General features: G+C 32.7%; 1 protein-coding gene and 1 long non-coding RNA gene across 2 annotated transcripts; one reads left to right on the forward strand and one right to left on the reverse strand.

Moving 5' to 3' along the window:
• On the forward strand, positions 192-6282 carry LOC109726830. The gene is made up of 4 exons (XR_002220629.1): positions 192-371; positions 548-676; positions 1358-1398; positions 5722-6282. It is a non-coding gene; the product is annotated as an uncharacterized LOC109726830 (long non-coding RNA).
• LOC109726871 lies at positions 13003-17395 on the reverse strand. Its single transcript, XM_020256699.1, has 5 exons — positions 16906-17395; positions 14702-14862; positions 14300-14330; positions 13899-14001; positions 13003-13492 (listed from the first exon to the last, which is right to left on the reverse strand). Exons 1-5 carry the CDS (start codon positions 17266-17268, stop codon positions 13386-13388), a joined length of 765 nt encoding a protein of 254 aa, XP_020112288.1. The 5' UTR covers positions 17269-17395; the 3' UTR covers positions 13003-13385.

The raw sequence follows: 22092 nt of genomic DNA on the forward strand, positions 1-22092 counted from the left end.
TAAAATTTTTAAATTTGCTAAAATACTACAAATTAAAATATTTAAATTTGATAAAATATTATTTACCCGCCAAAAAAGCGCGGGCCCTACACTATTAACATATATGATTTCTCAATAATCTTACTGATATGGCACAATCACATTACTTTTTCTTTTTTAACTCAGCCCATGTTCCCTTGTCTTAACTCCAACCCCTCTATTTTTTCCTTGCAACGTATACCTTACCTTCCCCCTCTCTTAAGCATAAACTTCCACTCCTCCATCTTCTTCTTGCAATAAATCTATTAATTTACAAACTTCTATTAATTAATTAACATATATAATTTATTCCCCTCGGCTTCACTCCCATCCCTCCATCTTCTCCTTGCAATGTACGTGTATCTTACCTTTCCGCTCTCTTAGCATAAACTTTCACCCCTCCATATTCTTCTTGCACCAAATCTATTAATTTCACAAATTTATTATTTTATCAAGTTAGAGCATATCAACACAACTAGGATTAGCAACTTCATAATAAAATATTTTTAAAGAGTTAATTTTATATTAGACGACCGGAGGGCGATGAGAGATGCGGGGTCGGGGAGGCGGGGCGGCATCGAGGCTGAGGACGGTGCTATTGCCGACAATGACTATGGCGACAGTGACCGCGTCCTCAGTGGTGGCGGTACCCGTGGCGGTAATTTATTTTATTTATTTATTTACTTATTTATTTTGAGCTTTTTAGAATTTGATGACTCTTTCCAACTAGAATTTTCGTGCTCAAAATATGATAAGAATTGGATCATTTTTTTGGCCCATTATTTGTAACTGACAATAGTTATTTATGGACTGATTGGAGCTAAAAAACGAATAATTGGAATAACTAATTATATATATATTTTTAATTTGATATAAAATATATGTAAAATTCAAAATATATAAATATGAAAAAATATCAAGCTAGCCCAAATTAGATCGTGCTCTTCTCTTCCATTCTCTTTATAGGTTTCTGAGTATACATCTAATTTTTCTTTAAGAAAAAAAATATTAGAAACAATTCCTAAGACTAATCTGACGCAACCTACTTATGCCTCTACTTTTTATTTATTTTATAATGTGAATAGAGCATTTTATATAATTCACATTGACGTCTGTAGGTTTCCTAAGCCACAGAAGCTCAAACCCTTGAATTTATAATTGCAAGTCAAGTATTTTATCCACCTATTCTAAAGTGTATTAGTAGCTCAATTAATTTGTTTAAAAATTAGATCGAAAGTGGTCACATTTTATGCTGTAAATTTACCTTCTTGATATGATAAAATTCTTTTCATTGTGTCTACTTCAGTTAATAAATTACTTACTTTCTTTTCGGATACAGAAAAAAGTATGAACCACCTCACCAAGAAAGCAACGAGTCAGGTAATGGTTTGTTGGAAATGCTATTGCAGTAGTTATAGTAGCTCTGTGTTATTATTGCTCTTTTATCAATTTAATTTTTGCTGATTATTTAAAATAATATTCTATATTTTATAGTTAGAGTAATATTTTTTACATATTTGATGAATTGTATATTTTAGGTTTATTTTTTCAGACCATCATCGATGATCAATGATAATAAATAAAATAATTATTTCGATAATATCTACCCGCTGTATCGCGCAGGTAACTACACTAGTATATATAAAAGGTAAATTGCATTATTACTCTCTGAATTTTTGGCGAAGTTTCATTTTATCCCTCGAACTTCTGAAATGGACATCTAACCCCCTAAACTCTAATATTTCATTCATGTTACCCATTCCGTCAGTTTTCCGTCAAGCTCCGTTAACCGAAAACTGACGGAAGGGGTAAAACGAATAAAATATTAGAGTTTAGGGTGTTAGATGTCTATTTTAGGAGTCTGGAGGGTTAAGTGAAACTCGCCAAAAAGTTCAGACGGTAACAATACAATTTACCCAAATTATTACTATAAATTATTTTTATATTTTTATATTAAAAATTTCTAATTGGCTGAAATGAAGTACAAAAATTTTATTTAACTGTATTTTATAGAATAATACTTCTAAAGATAAAAGGGACAAACGAGTACTACAGAAAATTAACTGAAAATTAAAATCTCTATATCTGAGTGAGGACACCTATTGTAAATCAATCATATTAGCGAGTATACCATGATAGTAAAGTATTCGAGCATCGTATGTAGTTAGTATCGCTCTTTTTTTATCTTTAAGCCACTCTAATTCATTTCTTTTACTTTTATTTTATTACAATAAAATGTAGGATAAATTATGGTATAATTTATTTTAGGATAAAAAATATATATAAATTCAAAATCAAGTATAATCACTAACTTGAGGATTAGTAGCCAATCCATAAGTAACATATTATAATAAAATAATTTATAGTCAAGAGTCCCATACGGAGTAAATTGCACTACTACCTCCTGAACTTTTGGCGAATTTCACTTAACCCTCCAAACTCCTAAAATAGACATCTAACATCCTAAACTCTAATATTTCATTCGTTTTACCCATTCCGCCAGTTTCCAGTTAACGGAGCTTGACGGAAAACTTACGGAAGGGGTAATATGAACAAAATATTAGAGTTTAGGGGGTTAGTTGTCCATTTTAGGAGTTCGAGGGGTAAAGTGAAACTCGCCAAAAGTTCAGGGGGTAACAATGCAATTTACCCTATATGTAAATATATATATAGAACAAGGCTGAAATATACTATCAATAGCACCAAGTTATTGGTGATATTAATTTTTTAGTTCTTAGATTGAGAAATGGATGGTTAGGATGATGTGGGTCCCCTAGGGTTGAGTGAGTGGTTGGTTGAATAGTATAACCTAATGGGTAAAAATAATCAGAGGGTTAAATCTAACGGTGGAAAACTCGATAGCACCAAATCCTTGGTACTATCGATAGTATTACAGCCGGACTCTATATATATATATATATATATATATATAGAGTCTAACTATGGTGCTTGTAAAAGCACCAAGAACTTGGTGCTTGTAAGTTTTTTACCGTTAGATCTATTCCTCGGATCATTTTCAACCATTAGATTATACTATTTAACCAACCACCCACTCAACCCTAAGGGGCCCACATCATACTAACCGCATATCTCTTAATCCAATGGCTAAAAATCTACAAGTACCAATAACTTGGTACTTTTAAAAGTATAGGAGCTCAATTTTATATATATATATATATATATATATAAAATGCAGGTGTTGGTTGGTGCACAACCACAAGATGATGAATTATTGGTCCACAAGATGAAACAAACATAAATGTCATGGGACCAATCCATTATTAGTTAAAAAGGCACAAGCAATGAGATGCAACTGTATACACAAAATATAGGAATAAATTTTACACTCTGGTGATGATTCAATCATATTGAATCACTTATTTTGTCACAAAAAATAAAAATTATATTACAAATCTAATAAATTTTTTTAGGTTCTAGGATTAGCGGACATAAATTATTCCTTTTTTTAGGATAAACTTCAGATACCACTTCTATAGTTTCGCATATTTTTATTTTAGTATCCTGTAGTTTCATTTATTTTTTTTTTCGTCAACTCCTCCGTTAATATTTCGTTAAATTATATACAAAAAAACTTCAGATATCTTACTTAGATTTATCGAATATTCACTTCAGTATTCTTTAGTTTTAATTTTGTCATTGATTTAACAGAAAAAAAATTAGTAATCGATAATAAAAAGATAAAAAAAACTATATGATACTAAATTGATACACTTTAAAATATAGAATACTAAAGTAAAAAAATATGGAATCATATGAATGGTATATGAAATTATCCCTTCTTTTTATGTAGAAGGAGCATTTTGAATTTTCAAAAGTCCAGTCATGTTGAGTCCTTACCTTGTAGGAAAAAAACAAATCTTATACTAAAAATCTAAAAGGTTTTCTAAATTTTAGAATGAGCAAATGTAAATTTTTTTTTTTTTGGTGCACTTTTAATTTTCAAAGATCTAATCATATTGGGTCCTTTATCTTGTCAGGGAAAAACAATTATACTAAAAATCTTAAAAGATTTTTTAAACCTTAGGATAAGTGGATATAAATTACCCTTTGTTTGAGTGTACAAAAAGTATTTTTCAATTTTGTATTAAATGATGTGTCCTTGTCTTGTTAGAAAAAAAAATTTTATTTTTTTTGGGTTGTACAGGGAGCATTTTTAATTTTCAAAGATCCAATCAGATTAAGTCCTTATCTTGTCAGAAAAAATAAAAATCATACTAAAAATCTAAAAATTTTTCTAAACCCTAGAATGAGCAGGTATGAATTACTTTTTTTTTTTTATTATAAAACCCTATTTTCGTTAATTTGATTTTATGTTCATTTGTCATGTGAGATGTGACTAGCTTAATTACCAATTCATGTGTTCAGCTAGGTAATTAATTTTCTTAATGGATGTTTAGCTAATTTAATAAAAATAGGGGTCTTAATTCTGATGGCTTGCAGTTGAATCATTGATGGTAAATCATAAATTGGACAAAGCTTCGGGTCTGTTTGGTATTGAGGTTTAAGTTATCGAGAAAAAACATACCGCGACAAGTTTCTATATTATTCGCTGGGATTACACAAATTATGTCACAATCAAATCACGACGATCTATAGAACATGATATTGTTTTGTAGAGACAAATGAAATATATTTGCATCGTATCTTTTCTCCGTACAGAACGCAATTTCTATACAATCTCAAATGTAGCCAAAATGATTTAAGATTCCATATTAAAACCTAGTTTACAATTCACTTAAAGAATCCCTTTCAAATAATGGCTCAAAACATTATCAAGGGATAAAAAAGGATGACATGTCATTACAATTCACAAGCAATTAAAACCAGTTTACACAAAATCCCATGTGGCACTCATAATGGCCACAACCTACAATGTCAAAAAGTTTGTACATAGCCTTCATGAGCTTCATTGTTGAGTACTCAAACACTGTGAGCTTTGGGGGCATCCACAACTTTTCTCCTATTATGATCATTTTAATGTTGGCTAAGATGTTGCATGGCCATATTTGCATGATTTAAAAGATCAATCTCATAAAAAATTAATTCAAGAATAATAGTCTTAAAACCTTTGGTTGGACTTATTGCACACAGTCTGATATCATATAACTCAAAAGATCGATCTAATATAAAACAATTTGAAAATAGCCAGTAATAGATGCTAAGTGACTCCTATGTCAACATTCTATCACATGAATAGCTTAAGCAGGAATAGTTTAATTAAAGTGTAACTTATTAAAGTAATATATATTTGGCCAAAACTTTACCATTCTCTTTGAAATTTATCAATTAGGATGAAACAAGATGTGTTATACACTTTAAGCCAATCAAGCAGAACCACAATTTAATTTCATCCTAATCTGGTTGACATGTTAGTGAAAATTTCTCTGCTATAATTACAATTGGTGCTTATGTTAACAATCCTTCCTTATTTTTTAAGCATTAAAGTACACCAACTTGTGCTACCCTTGTAGGAGTAAAAATTTTCCAATGCCATTTCAATCTCTCTCCATTAGTTTCAGCATATCTCACTTTCCGAAAGCGACATTAATGAAGGCATCTTTACTAGAAGCGAATGGGATGCATTAAACTGGAACAGTTGGTCAGCAGACCAGATATAATGAATTTACGTGTCAATATCATACCTAAAGAGTTTTATTAATAACACGACAATTCAATTTCTAGGTGCTGGACCAACTTCCTATAGTCGCTCGCCACTTGCCGAAAGTTTTGGGCCCTCGAAAAGGACGAAACCATCCAATTGGTGAGCTCAATGATCCCCTACCCTCAAATTATTGAGAGTTGTATGAGGAAGGTGTTATCTTATTTGAGTTTCTCTCCTAAAAATGAAGTGTAGCAAATTTTTATGAGGGGAACACCACCTCTAAATATTTTGGTACCAACTTTGTGGTGAAATAAGAAGAGGAGGAAGAGTGGATCCCATCATATTGTTGGAGCTTTCACAAAGTGGGAGGCATCATCATCTATGCCAAACTTCTTAGAGAGAGAGGGGAAACAATCTTAGCTTTTGGTCTTAGCTATCTTTTTTTTTCCTTTCCTTTGGTCTCTTGTAATGATTGTGGCAAGTGATGTAAGGTTTTAGGACTAGGCATACATCAATCCTAGTCACACATTAAGACCAAACAATATTGAGACTATGCATCCAATGTTGGGAATTGTAGAGAGGTACACATTTACATTTACGGCCTTATTTGGATGTCGTAATAAATTATCCAGTGATGACTTTTCTTGAGCTCGATCTTTCGTTCTTGATAGTTGGTATGTCTCGACATATATTATTTGATAGAATAATATATTTTACCTACGTAATTATTTATTTTATTTTCCTAATATTAATCGATGGACGAATATAATATGCCAGATTACAAATTCGATCACAATCCTAATCTATCAAGTATTACAAGCTTTTTGAATAAATAAATAAAAAATTATGCTGCTGAACAAAATGTTCTCGCATCCGAGCAGAGCATACGTGCACATTTCGTAGATCGCGTAAATTTAGTTAAGATATGATTCCTGCAGCTTCACTGCGAAACAGAAAAAAAAAAAAAGGGATAATATCTAATATACCCCAAAAAACTTCTGAAATATCTTATATATCTCTACTTTTTTTGTTTCAAATCTATTTTTGTATATTTCTCCGTTATTCAAAAATAATCCTACTATTAATACACGTTAAGTCATCTCGGGTTAAATCCGAAAATAGTTAAAAAGAAGTCAAAATACATCTACTGCTCGTAACTTAAGGGTGAATAAGAGAAAGCTGATGACGGTGGAAGAGTATATAGAGATATCGATTGTTTCTAACAGTTCACTAATAGAAAAAAATTCAGAAATATATAAATAATTTTCTCAAAAGAATATATCTCTGCATGTTTTCTCCCCGACTTATGTAGAAATATATAAATAATTTTCTCAAAAAGAATATATCTATGTCGGCCCATTAAAGTCAGGTAGCCGCCCTTAAACACAAAAAGGGCCCACATGAGGTGGCATGTTTAGTCCCTTTCATTTGGAAAAGAGTTTTTTTTTTTTTTTTTTTTTTTTTTTTTTTTTTTTTCCAGAGAGAAAGATAGTATGCTATCCGTTTTACTTATTTTTTTTTTTTAAAAAAAACTTAGCTGAAAATATAAATCAACTAGAATTCGAACTTGAGATCTTGAGTACCCGCCACCAAGTAGGGATGTCAACAGATCGGATTCGGAGCGGATTTTTAAAATCCCGAACCCGACGGATTTTAAAAATCCATATCCAAACCCGAACCCGAAAATCCGAACCCGAAATAATTATTCTTATTTTCAATATTTCAAAATATATTATATAAAATCTAAATTTTTAAAATACAAATTCAAATATAACATCAAGTTTCTTCATATACATATTATATATAATATAAAATAAATTCGGGTTTGGGTCGGGTACCGTCAAAATCCATATCCGTATCCATATCCGTCGGGTTTTTGTTTTTGATATCCATATCCGAAACCATATCCATATAGTATCGAATAAATTCGCTCCGTTCGGATTTGAGTTCGAATAATATTTCGAATATCTGTACCCATTGACATCCTTACTGCCAAGCCCTTTACCACTTGCGCNCATTTAGAAATAAACTTGCTGAAAATGTGAATCATGTAGGATTCGAACTTCGAACTTCGGATACTAACCATCAAACCTTTTACCACTTGCGCCAGGGACGGTCGGTTTTGGAAAAGAGCTATTATTGTGAGGGGAGATAAGTTTTGGGTTATTAAGATCGCAGCACGTAGAGCCGAGTAGTGGCATTTCGCATTCAAATTGCAGGAATCCTAATCTTTGTTGTTTTCGAATGAACAAATGCAGGAGTCCAAATTAATTACATGGCATTTTATTAGATAAGTAATTAAAAAAGAAGAGCAGGGATTTGTTATTCCCATACACATTTGCGGATCTATAAATTCTATATACTATTTGTGCTATTCCAGGGGCCGCTATGACTATGAGATNAAAAAAAAAAAAAAAGTTAATTTTATACAGGTCACTATAAACATAGTAAATGTCAAATATATTCCTATAAAGTTCAATTTTTATATATTATCACAGCAAAAGTCTTGACGTTTTCAAATATATTCCTGCTGTTAGAATCCGTTAAAAAAATTTAGTTAACCATAAATTAAATACCTAATCCTGATTATTTTTTGATATTTTTACTCCTCTTATATTATTATGTTGTTATGGTTTTTAAAAGGATATATTTGTGATAACAAAATTGAAAATATAAATAATTATCTAACGGTAATAAATCAGAAGAACATGCTTAAAAATATCAGAACTTTTATAGAACCACTATATAAAAATTAAATTTTATAAAAATATATTTGTCATTCACTATATTTGTAGGAATACGTATGAAACTAATTCCAAAAATAAATAACGTAGGTCCCATATAGGTCCCGTATTAATTTAGCCAACATAAAGCTTTTAATTCTACGTACACGTATGATAGACATGGCATTTATCCTAACGAGTAATGATATACTCGCCAAAAAAATAGAAAAAAAAGAAGAAGAGGTATAACACTATACAAATAGTATACGTGACGTGATAGTATTTAATTGGCAACGAAATGTAAATCACGAAGAGAAAGGTATAATTGATAATTAAGTTGTAGACTTTGTAAAATATTATTATTAGATTTATTTGTAAACAAAGCTCCTGCTGCGGTTTTTTCGGGCTTTTTTGGGCAATTGGCTCTTGAAAAAACTTTATTTTTTAAAAAAATTATTTTAAAATTAGCCCCAATAAATTTATAATTATAAAAATGATCTTACACCTGCCACGCAAGCGCCATATCAGCACCACGCAAGCGGGGCTGAGATCAGGATGTTAAGTTGAATACAATGAACCATTCACCGTATTCAAACACAGTGAATGGTTCACCGTGTTCAGTTACTTACACACCCGCATGAAGGTGGTATATAATACACTAAACGTGGTGAATGGATCACCGCGTTTGAACACGGTGAACCATTCAACGTGTCTAAACGCGGCGAGTCATTCACTGTGTTCAGTAGAAATACAGCCCACTATGTGCAGAATTCAACACAACAACATACCAAATTCAATATCAACAACGTAACAAATTCAACACTAACAAATACATCAACAAATCCAACACAACAATAAGTCCAACACAACAATAAATCCAACATAATATCAATAGAGCATCAATACCATATCATCACAACAAAATATCAAAAAATAGAGTAAGTTTTACAATAATATAATCACAATAATATAGAAAGTTCTGTTTAATTTAAAATTTACAAAAATGTAATATCATATTCTCCTCCTGGTCCCTCGACCACGTCTACCTATACGTCCCCTACCTCGACCGCGACCACGATCAACACCATGCTCATCGAAGGGCTCTATGACTTCCAACTGGTCGAGACTCGAGATGTTCGATAGCAGCACCTTCAACAACTGGCTGAGTGTCCTGCGTCTCGATCACCTGTCTAATCTCATACTCAACCATAGCAGCTGTCGGTAGTATGTCTGGCCGTGGTGGAGCTCTATAAGTCTTTATTTTAAAAAATGAACTACCTTTCAGTTGAGAGGCATGTAATCTCCATGGGCAAGAATTGACTACATATCTCATAATATATCTAATTGTATTGGACTTAACAACTTTAAATTGCACATTATGTGCGATGTACCAAGCTTCCAAAATGTTCACCAAGGATGATTTATCAGAAAATGTTCGATTAGCCCATACCTCATCACTTAGAGGACTCTGATCAATAGTTTGTTCACTATATGCATCAACAACGGTTTGATGAATTAATTCATTACCTAGGAGAAACCGTTGTCGTTGATCTTCAAATTCTTCGAATTCCACCGAGTTCTGCACATCATCGTTGTTGATATTTGAATTTTTAATCCATTCAACACCTTCATCTTGAATGGCGCATGTGAGTGTATTCAAACCACCGTCATGAGTAGGATCCAAAGAATGCGGAACAAAGGATTCCTCATCATCACTAGAATCAGTATCAATTCGCCTTTAATCTTCTTCATCACTTTCAATAACATACTCCTCATCACTTCCAATTACGTCCTCATTATCAATTGCAGTTCTCACTTTCCAATCGGTCCATTCACAAACACTAGATGATGAACCCTCACTTTAATTATGAGGGATAGTAAACCTAGAAAGATATTTAAGATTAAGTATTCGCATTGGTCCAATTTTTATATAACTCAATCATACAATTACCTACCGCTCATTTTGACCAACCAACAGAGACGGATCCATTATACTAGATGGCAATGATGCACTAACTGGTACACATGGAACTCCAAACTCTCTATAACACTTACAAGACAAAGTTATTAATTTCGCCCACCTAAGCTAATTGAGGAATTATAAAAAATATTTATAAAAATTATTACTCTATACCTTGATGTAGGAACTCATTTACGATTGACGTAATTCCTTTGATAATCACTACAGCGCATTTCCGTATAATTAACGGTGCTTGGACGGTCTTGTGTAGTCGACACATGTTTTTCTATGAATAATTTTATACATCCATAGAACGAAAAAAAACCCATCACGCCAGATAATACATTGTCACTTGATATGTTAACTAATTCCCATCCGTTGGCTCACATTGGACATCTAACCATTATGTGGAGACAGTCTTCCACTCGATCATAGTTGGTAACATTGTATATTTCCATCTCAAATTTTCGAAATGTGTATCACATTGAATAACAACCAATTCTTTACGGCCGCCAATATATCGTGGTACATTATTATTCACGACTAAATTTTCATCCCAATAGATATAAAAAAAAAACACATTCGCCGGACATAGAGTTCTAAAGTTAAATAATAAAATGTACAAAAGTATTATACTCATAACAAATTAATATAGCACATCTCTAACATACAACAAAAGAGAGGGTGAGAGATGAAATTACCATTTTGCGAAAACGATTTATACGATTTTTATGCCGATTAAGAGCTCTGGAGGAAAAGGGGTGATGACAGAGAGAGAAAGTAATCTGTGAGAGAGACAGAGAGAGAATGATCTGTGTGTAAGAGAGAGAGCGGGTGATATGTGAGAGAGAAAGAGGAGGTTCTGTGGGGAGAAGGGGGAAAGAGGGGGGTGGGAGGGGGGGGTTGGGGGGAGGTAACTCGAAATCACCAACCTATATCAGCTTGGGTTCGGAAGAGAGTGAGAGGAAGAGAAAGGGTGAGAGTGAGAGATTTTTACCTCCGTCAGAAAAAAGGGGGTGCATGCGCAGTGAGAGAGTAAGAAGAAGAGAGAGAGAGAGAGAGGTGGGGTTCTAGTGTTAGAGAGAGAAAGAGGGTAGGTTGATAGCTAGGCGAGAGAGACGTGGCGACGCGCGTGGCGGAGGGGGTGGCGGGGGGTGGGCGGGGGGGGGGGGGGGTTTGGGTGGGCCACAGAGAGAGAGAGAGAGAGAGAGTGGGGAAGACGGCTCGAGAGTTTAATACGGAAAGAACACGATGAATGGTTCACAGTGTCTGGACACGGTAAATCATTCACCGTGTTTAGTGACACCGCCTTTGTGCTGGTGTATAAATAATTAAATACGGTGAATCATTCATCATATTCAACTTAACACCTTAGCCCCAGCCCCGCTCGCGTGGCGCTGACGTGACGTCTGCGTGACAGGTGTAGGACCATTTTTACAATTATAAATTTGTTTCGGACTAATTTTAAAATAATTTTTTTCTAAGGAACCAATTGCAAAAAAAAGCCCCTTTTTTTTCGTGACAACAAATCTTACGACAGGCCAGAAGATAAATAGGGTATAGTAGATTAGATAATGTTTTTTTTTTTTCAACTTATGATGTTTATTGCTTGGTTCTAGTTATATATCTATGCTACCACGCCATTTGAATCTAAAGTTTCAGATTCTACTACGATGATACGTTCTTTAAAGAATTTGATGAAAATCTATTCGTGTTTCTTCACACAGCTTTACTCAAAGAGCACTTCTGTAGAAACTACAGCAAGGCCTCAAGGATCAAAAGGAGTAGATAGATGAACGAATGATACTTGCCAAGGCCTGCAGGTGTTCTAAAGTAGTTGGTGTCCTTAATAAGATGTAGAGAAAATGACAACTTCGGTGAAACATATTTTTGTCATTTCAGTACTTATGTATTGAGTACTGCTAATAATAATAATAATTCGTTAGAAATGTTTAAATCTAATTATTATTATTAGAGTACGTGGCCTCTTATATTTCCAATTAAATTCCATTTCCCCTTATATTCTCAATCAGAACTCATTTTCCGTCGGATGTGGAACTATTGGGACGTTACTGCTAACACCTTTCCTACTCTAAGAGCTCGTTTGATTCATTCATTTTGAGTATGGAATAAAAATCGATTTGATCAAATCCGGTTAATTTTATTTGGTTCGCATGAATCGGTTTGGAATTCCTATTCCGGACTGGAATGGGAATGGCCCATTAGCCTTCAACTTGATTCCGATCTTTTAGCCCGGATTGAGATTTCATTCCAGAAACCTACTAAGTTATCGAAGTCCATGTGACCATCTCACCCTCCTTCTTTTCACCCCTTTCTCATCAAAAAAAAAAAAAAAAAACCTATCCTCTCTCAAAACTCTATCCCTAACTCACATCAATAAAAGTTTTTAAAAATAAATTTAATATTTTTTTTGGAAAACTTATTAGAGAATAGTATTATATTTTTCATAAATTTTAAATAATATAAATTTATATTTGAGAGTAAAATTAGTATTATAGTATCCTATAATTTTTTTAGTTTATACAAACCAAACAATGAAATGTGAATAATTCATTCCAATTTTCAATCCACAAATAAACCAAACGTCTTAGGGGAGTGGGCCATTCCAATTACCATTCCAATTCATTCTCATTCCATTATCCATTTCAATTCCACCCTTGAACCAAACAAGCCCTAAATTCAATTCATTACAACTGAGAACAGTGCACACATAAATGCGTTTAACAGATGAATAAAAAGTTCTCAATTTGAATCAACTCGAGAAGAGAAACAACAGAACAGTGAGAATTTTCTTGCACGAATTTATAAACGAGATTTATTCGTGAGAAACAGAATTTCCTATTTATGGAATTTCATTTATCACAAACTGAGGGGAAAAAAAAAATACTGGCAACTATTATTATTAGAAATATGAAATTAGACAGGTCATTAATAAGCGCATTTCGGACGCTTACTTTCTTTACGAGCAGCGCGAAGCCGTCTTTTCTTCATGCTCTTCATTTATAAACATAAAAAGAAGGTATTTAAGTAGCTGACCTTTTTAATCTCTGTAAGATTGTGGGAAGAACTTCTCGGCGTCAAATGGCTGGTTTCTGGGACTTGGATCCCGCGAGTCGAAATTATTTGCCATGTTCATGGGAGCAAATGCTGCAAACAACAGAAAGATGTGAGATAGAAAGAAAATAAAAGTAAGAGATTTACGGCATAATATGTAAAATTGCGAATATTGGCACCAGTTTAACCTACCCATAAGGAGAAATTTCTATAATGATTAGATACATCCTCTAATGCCAATTCACTATAGAGAGAGAACTTTCCACTATATTCTCGAATTACAAGATTTACATCAATTTGCGAATAACTACTATCATATTAGATATTCATGTTGGTTTGTTGTTATATTTATAAAAAGCGAGGCAAATAAAGGCATTCATCAAATCATGCATAGTTAAGTGGCCGATCAATTCATATTCATCTCTACCTATACGATATATATCTAGATAACAAGTTAAACAAAAAAAGAAGATGAAAAAAGAAAAAAGAGTCCGCTAACCTTTCTCTCTCATCCTTCTCTCCCGATCATATTCAAACTTGTCGCGAATTTGGTTAACCCTTTCCCACCGATCATCCTGTTTGTTTCCCCCAAAAGCTTGTTCCTGCATAACATTCTCATATTATTCTAATGAAATAAATTTAAAGTGGCAGTTTGGTGAATCAATACAAGTAACATAAACTAGTATGCTCAAATTACTGGTTAGCCAAGATAAATCAGAGCAATCTTCAGATACATCATGCATCAGCAATAAGATGTCTTTCTCTAAAAACAGTTTATGATCATTTTGTTTACGGAGTGGTCACTTCACGGTATATATTACTTCAACTAGATTTCCTTCTTTTAAGTTGTGATCCGACATTAGTTACGTACAGCACAAAATCATAAACCAAGAGAAGTACCTTATTTAGCTTTGTATGAGATTGACTTCTCCTGCAGTAGAAGAGAAGGAATTAGAGAATAGCTGCATCAAAAGAACTGGGAGTTCCAACATTTTATTCAAAAAGTTGATAGAACTTCACTGAGAAAAAGCAAGAAACGATGATGCAGAAAAGCACAAGCTCCCTCTTCCTTTTCCACAGACCCATAAAGAGGACAAAGTTTAATGCAGTTACATTTACCACAATCCTTCTCATACTTAAATACACGAGGAGAAAAGATCCTGACTTGCCCTCCCGTGAAGACCAAAATTACAAAATATTATAATTTGATAAAACAACTTCAGCTCAAATTAAATTATTTGTGAAATTTGATAGATTAGTGCAGAGGAGAGTTATCTCCTAGCGAATTCAATGACTTGTTACCTGTATGGTGAAAAATCGAAGTCATCATCTTCAGCAGATTCGTAATCGACATGATCTTGGGCAATCTTTTTCGAGTACCCTTCGTCCCAGTACAATCGTTCCCAGTTCTCCCTCATCTCTTGATATAACTCCATGTACCTTTTACACCAAGACTCTTGCTCCTGTCAAATTATGATTTCAGCCTCAAACTACATAAGAATTAATTAACTGGTTTTGGGAATACAGTTATTGTAACTGCAGAAGCATAACAAAAAAAAAAAGAACTATAAAAAAAAGAAAATAATGATAGTTTCATGTATATTACATTACCAGATCCCAAAATGATTATGTTCAAAGTAAACAAGAAAAGCATGATGTCCACATATTGGATGGCCCTAATATACTATACAGTGAGCAATTTTCAAACAAATCACACAACAATCACAAACTAAAATGAATCAAACGGTAAAATTAAGAGCTCCATAAGGAGTTCAATTCATGGAACTACTTGTTCTGATAATTGTTCTTCTCGTAAATTGTTTGCTCAGAAAAATATACCAAGAATCACATCATCTTGTATAACACAAACTATAAGCCTCCTTTATACCTATAAGCAATTTCCAGTCAATTTGAATTGATGTTCTACAGTTAAGCCTTTTTTGTATGCAGTCTAACTAAAAAACCAAAATGTTTCAATTTAAGACCTTATATTCAATGCGGCACTCATCAAATTTGGGAGCTTCTCCCAAAATTACAAACCATAGTCAAAAAGCCTAGCATCGTGATGTAAAAAAAAAACTTTCAAGATGTTATTTATATTTCACTAATATTACCAAATACCAAGAGAGTCAGGAATAGAGCCTGAATTTTCAAAGAGATACAAAGCAACTCACAAAGAACCCCGTTTACCGTAAGAAAGAAACAAAAGATTTATATGCTCAATCACTTAACTAACCTAAACAGTTCTCCTCTCTTAACCGTCTGAGAACACATATTTTAAGAGCCCTTCAACTACTAGAACTCTCTAGCCTTTTCCAAAAGAAAAGTTGGATCATGTAAGAACAGGCCGCACCTTTCCTTAGGACCTCAGTTTACAGTGTACAAGAAGAGTTACAGTGTACAAGAAGAGTTGGGCCACATCCTCAGATGGCTAAGTAAAATTAAATTCATAATTAGGACACTTTCCATAGCATACAGCCACCGGCATGCTACAAACTACTTCAAACCTCTCATGATCTCGTCTTTCATCATCTGAGGATAAACAGAGGCATTAAAATCTTCTTGTGGTAGTTAAACTGGCGAAGCCAGGAAGACAGCCAAATGCATTCAAATCTACTGAAAATCTCAGAGAGCAGAACACAATTATCCTATCATCAGACTTATTAACAATCCTCTTTCATTCCTCATTGTTTACAAATCTTTTTTATGCTTTTCTCAGTGTTGTTTCCTCTGTCCTATCACTGTGTTCCTTGCTCTAGCATGACCCGAATTATAACAAATTAGATCGATAGGGAGTTTCTCTCTTCATTTTGGAGAAGCTGATTCTTCAAGCCTATTTTTAAATTATGAAGTTCTTTTTTATGCACGATACAGTGAGACACCATGTGGACATAGCTTCATGCGAATCGAGAATGATCCTAAAAAATTGTCCTAATTTATTTGACTCTCAATGATTCGAGTAAAAACAAAATTACTTTGCATACATCGATAAATTTAGTTTAAAACTAGGTGCTAACATTTTGCAGTACATATTTTGCTAACATTTTGAATCTGCCGCACAAAGAAGCTATTGGGGAAATTGCATAACTGAGCTTCTCCAGTAGCACTTCCCACACAGCACTACTCCATACTGCAGGGCCGAACAAGCCTTTACAATTAAACTACAAAAGAAGAGAGCTTTGATACAACATGAAATAATTGAAGCCTATAACAAGTACCCAGTAAATAGCCTATAACAAATACCACAGAACCCAGTAACTAGCCTAAACCTTGCAAATCAAAACTATAAAAGAATAGAAATTTGACACAATATGAAACAACAATTGAGGCACACAACAGCAACATAAAAAGACATCTCGGGTAGAGCAACACCAGAGAAGCCACTGATGAAGCTAAACCCCAAAGAACAGCGACACGTGATTCTCACAAATCGAAATTGAGGCATATAACATCAACATGGAAGTTAAGAAAAAGCGTAATGGTTAGGGTTAGGGTTTAGAGGCTACGGAGTCCTTGAGGACGAGGCGGGTGCGGCGCATGAACTGGTCGCGCATCTGCTTGCGGCGGCGGTTGGGGAGGTTGTCGCGCGGGATGGCGAAGCGCTCGCGGTGGGGCACGCCCTCGCCGACCTCGTCCATCTCCCCGTCCACCGCCCACCACTCCGACGCCGACGACGACCCCAGCGGCGGCGGCGGCGAGGAGAAGCCCCCTATCGCGGCGCCGCCGCCGCCGCAGCCGCCGCCGCGGCGGTGGCGGTGGCTCCGCGGTGGGGACGAGGCGGAGGAGGAGGAGGAGGAGGCGGAGCGCCGCCCCGGGTGGCAGCGTAGCGCGGCGGCGGAGCGGCGGAGGAGAAGGTTGCGTAGTAGCATGGAGAGAGAGAGAGAGAGAGAGAGAGAAGAGGAGAAATGTGCAGAGCGTAGACCTGCACTGTGGAAGCGAGTGTGTTTAGGCCGCAGGGGTTTATGATTTGGAATGATCTTTTTTTCTTTTTCTTTTTTTTTCCTTTTTTTTTCTTTTTTTTTTTTTTAGGCCGCAGGGGTTTATAACCTCAAGTAGGCATTAAAATTCACATTATTGAAAATTAGTTAAAAACCCTTGCTTCGCGACGAGCCAGTACTACCGGTAAAAGTGTGTGTTGAAAGCGAAAAAACTTTCGAACAAATTTTGGACAGAAACAGTATCTACTGCAGCATACATTCTCAATAATTTTGGACAGAAACAATTTTTACTGCAACATACATTCTCAATAGAAGTTCAACTTTAGTGCTGAAGAATATTACATCTGATAAAGTATGGACAGGTTGGAAGACGAAGGTAAAACACTTTAAAATTTTTAGATCAACTTCTTTTGTTCACATCCTATCACAAAATAGATAAAAATTGAATGATAATAATCAGAAGTGTATTTTTGTTGAATAAAGCTAAAGAAGAGCCTATTGATTTTATAATTCTGCTACTAATTCTTTAATTATAAGTCGTGATGTCATATTTGATGAACAAAAAGTTTAGGATTGGAGCTTAAAAGTGCAGAATAATTCACTTCTGATACTCGAAAATGAAACTGCAACTGAAAATAGAAATAATAATGAAAGTACGATAAGTACGAAAACAACACCATAAGTTTCACCACGAATTTTGCTAGAAACTTCTCCAGAGATGACGCCAAGAAAAGTAAAGTCACTTACTAAAATATATGAGCAATGCATACACTCGCAATTTGGTGAACCGCAAACCTTCGAGGAGGCGACAAAGTCTAATGATTGGTGTAATGCGATGAATAAAGAAATGCGGCATTAAGAAAAAATAATATCTACGAGTTTGTTGAATCGCTTGAAATTATTGGATTTAAGTGGATATATAAGGCGAAAAGGATATTGAGATATTTGAAAAAAACAAGAGACCATTGGTTGTGGTATACTAACCCTAACCATTTTTATTTTGGTTGTTTTAATAGTAATTGGACATGTTCAATTGATGACCGAAAAAGTACGAGAAATGTTCGAGTTGATACACTGCACTACCATTGGAGAAATTTATATTTTACTGAGAGAGAATCGGTGTGAAGAATATTAGCATTATAGGGGGAGTGTTAGAGATAATGCTAATGACTTATTAGAATTAGGATTGGATTATTTGATTTTATCGGGTTATTATTTAAATTATGGTTAAGATGAAATCGAATTCGAATAAGATTACGTGTAATTAGTTATAAATAGATAGGCCGGAATTATTTGGTTAATGAAGCCGGCAGTCGCCATAATTAATTAGCGCTCGTGGAAGGTTTCATATGGTGATGAGTTGTTTTCTTCAATAAGTTATTTTGTTTTGCTTTCATAACAATGTACCAGATTTTTTAATTTGTTTTCTTCCTCTCGTCTTTTCTATTTAACTTTTTGTGGAGATCCCTATATATCATAACAAGTATATAGAACGTATATGTTGGAGGCCCACCGCTTTAACATGTATAGTAGTATTGGATGCATTGTTGTTGCTGTATGTAGGCCCGACGATCTCGACGTATATCCGTTGGTGTCCGTGGGTTATTCGTGAATTTGCGGATATTGATACCAACTTTTTCAATCCAAAAAATTACGAGTAAAATAAATGGTTACCTATTAAGCCGTGAGCATTTTGAATAATCCGCGGATGCCCACAAATACCGGCACATATATTTTTTAATTATAAAATACATTTTTAATTAAAATATTTTTTTTATTTACCAATTCTAAAATTGTAATTGTAATTCTAATTTTTTATCGTGTATCTTTTATATTATGAATTTTTTTATTTAAAACTTTAAATATTTTTATTATATGTTATGATATTTTAAATAATAAATTATGTTACACTTTTAAAACTTACTAGTAGAGTGCACGTGCAATGCACGTCATATATAATATTATAATATATATATATATATATTTATTTATTTAAAATAATTAAGATCGGACATGATTGATACGTAATATATAAATTTTAAATAAATTATTAATAAATATTTATAATTTAATTATTATATCTACATAAGATAGTAAAAAAATCACTATCCAATTGATCATACTAGTGAATTACCCGCGCGATGCTGCGGATATAAAATTATTTTTATAATAAATTTTATTTTTTTAATATTTTTATATAGTTTTATAACTCTAATTATTAATTAAACAAAAATTACATAAAAATAATTTAGTAGTTAAATCTATTTAAAGAAAAGTCATTAAAATTGATATATGCGCAAAGTAAATTTATATAATAATTTATTTTATAAAGATACATATGAAAAGGATTTGAGATAAATATATCAAAATAATTTTAAAAAATCAATAAATAGAAGGAAAATAAAATTGTAAATGAAATTGTTTAATAAAATTAATTATATATACACAAAAATACACTATATTTCTAAAATTTTACTCCTAAAATTTAAATACTATTTTTTTTTATACAACGATATTTTACATGATTTAAATTGTATCTATCAGGTTAGATTTTATTACGTGATTTATTATGCATATTATTAATAAAATTAATTAATTATATTATAATTTAATTAATTATTATAATTTAGAATTTAAAATTAAAATTATGAATATTATAAGTTAAAATTAGAATTTAGAATTTAAAATTTTCAATTTAGAATTTAAAATTTAAAATTTTAAAGTATCAAAACTTTAAATTTTCATATCAAAATTTAATTACTAATAAGCTGTTATATAATTTATTAATAAAATTAACTAATTATATATATATATATATGTGTGTGTGTGTGTGTGTGTGTGGAGAGAGAGAATGAAGTGGAGGGTTGGGGGACAGGTGTCAACCTAAGGTTCCCCCAACCCTCCTTTAATGTAATAGAAATAGATATATAAATTAAATTTTAGATTTCTACATGTGGCCATAAAAAAAAAAAAATTATACTATTGATAAACGAGCCACTTTTTTTGGGCCAAAAATAATATTTATACATGAAATCCCTTGAATTATATAAATTATGCCAAAAATTATTTAAGTTATGCAAACCTTGTATACAAAAATGATTTAGGCCATTGTCATTCATACTGATTTATTTTGTATTCAAAAGCTTTTATATTTGAAACCCCCTTAATGAATACAAATCATATCATTTATTATTTATTATGATGAAAAAATGGCCGAAGGCCCTCAATCTTTAGGCCATTTATAAATCAGCCCCTAATTTTTTTTTGCTAATAAATGACAGATAAATATTTAACAATTTACATACTAAAAATGATCCAAACCAAATTTAAAATCAAACAGTATCTAAAACATTGTTAATTAATAAAATCTTCTTGGAATATCCTTTTTCTATATATTATTTAGTTTCCATGCAAACCTCCACATTAGAGATCTATTTAATTGGTAAAAAAATTATATAATTTATTTATATAAAAATGTACAAACTCTTCCTCACCTTTAGGCAATTTATTTTTTATTAATATACACATAACTACTAATTTAGCCAAATAAACTAAAATTTTAACCAAAATTTTTAAATTCTAAATAGTAAATAGTAAATTTTAGAAAATAGATTAATTAACTATTCTATATCAAATAAAACTGAATTAATTAATTAATAAAATATAAAAGTCGGAAAGATATCAATTAAAAATAAATACATAATTGTTGAAGGTTCTATTTCAAAGTCAGCTATAGTGAGAGGGTTTTATTTCAAAGTTATCTATAATTATGGGGGTTTCTCGATTTTGAATCATATGGTTCAATTTTTTATGAAAGATGTGATACATAATAGTTGAGTAGTCTAGTTGAAAATCATCTATAGTGGAAGAGGGTTTTTCTGTCTTGAATTATATGGTAGAATCTTTTATGAAAAATGTGTTGTTGTATATTTTTTAGATAAAAATATAAAACAGCCCCTCATCCTTAGATCATTTGCGAATTAGTCTCCTGTTTTTTTTTCATTGAGACAGAAAACACTAAATTAATTAATCAGTAAAACAATATAAACAGATAAGATATCGAATTAAAAAAATAAATAAAAAGTTGAGGGGTGTATTTCAAAATTGCTTACACTCGAAGGGGTCTTTCCATTTCTTTCTGATGGGATGAGCGATTGAAAGGAAGAGATAGAGTCGGGATGAGACTGAGTGGGAGGCAGCGAGAGCCCCTTAGGGTAAGCACAAAGGGCCTGCCGCTGGTGGCGCTGGCGCTAGGCCGTCTCGACCTGGACGTCGGCCTCCCTTCCGTGAGAGAGAAAACATGAAGAGAGTTATTTATTTTTAAAAATATGCACGATATATAATAGCGAGCGAGACGAATGAATTTTCAAAAAAATTAAAATAATTAAAAAATAGAGAGATTTTTTGGTAGAAATAATGACAAATACTTTATATTTAACCGTTGAATTAGATTTGATGCTGTTGATTAATTATAATTTTATAGAAAAAACTCAAATTCTACGAATGTAAGTAACTTATTTCAAAAAAGATGGATTAGATTAATTAAAATGGAGTGGGATTAACCTATATGTGAATGACATTTTTGGCAAAAAAAATATAAAAACTCACTCTCTTATAAATAGTATAGATAATAGAGTTTAAATTTTTTCGAATTCGTATGATTATTGTATTATTCGAATTTTAAGATGCAAATCTTTTCAAATCTACAGAATTCTTTTGTTATTTCGATTTTTACTTTTATTTTACAAACCGAGT

Source organism: Ananas comosus, linkage group 21 (genome assembly GCF_001540865.1).
Source record: "Ananas comosus cultivar F153 linkage group 21, ASM154086v1, whole genome shotgun sequence".
In the NCBI taxonomy this organism is placed as follows: Eukaryota; Viridiplantae; Streptophyta; class Magnoliopsida; order Poales; family Bromeliaceae; genus Ananas; species Ananas comosus.

Coding starts and splice junctions, on each gene's coding strand:
- LOC109726871 (XM_020256699.1), bottom strand. CDS start 17,268: ATGCTACTACGCAACCTTCTCCTCCGCCGCTCCGCCGCCGCGCTACGC. Junction 14,863..16,905: donor GCCTCGTCCTCAAGGACTCC/GTAGCCTCTAAA, acceptor ATAATTTGACAG/GAGCAAGAGTCTTGGTGTAA. Junction 14,331..14,701: donor TTCGATTTTTCACCATACAG/GTAACAAGTCAT, acceptor CTTCTACTGCAG/GAGAAGTCAATCTCATACAA.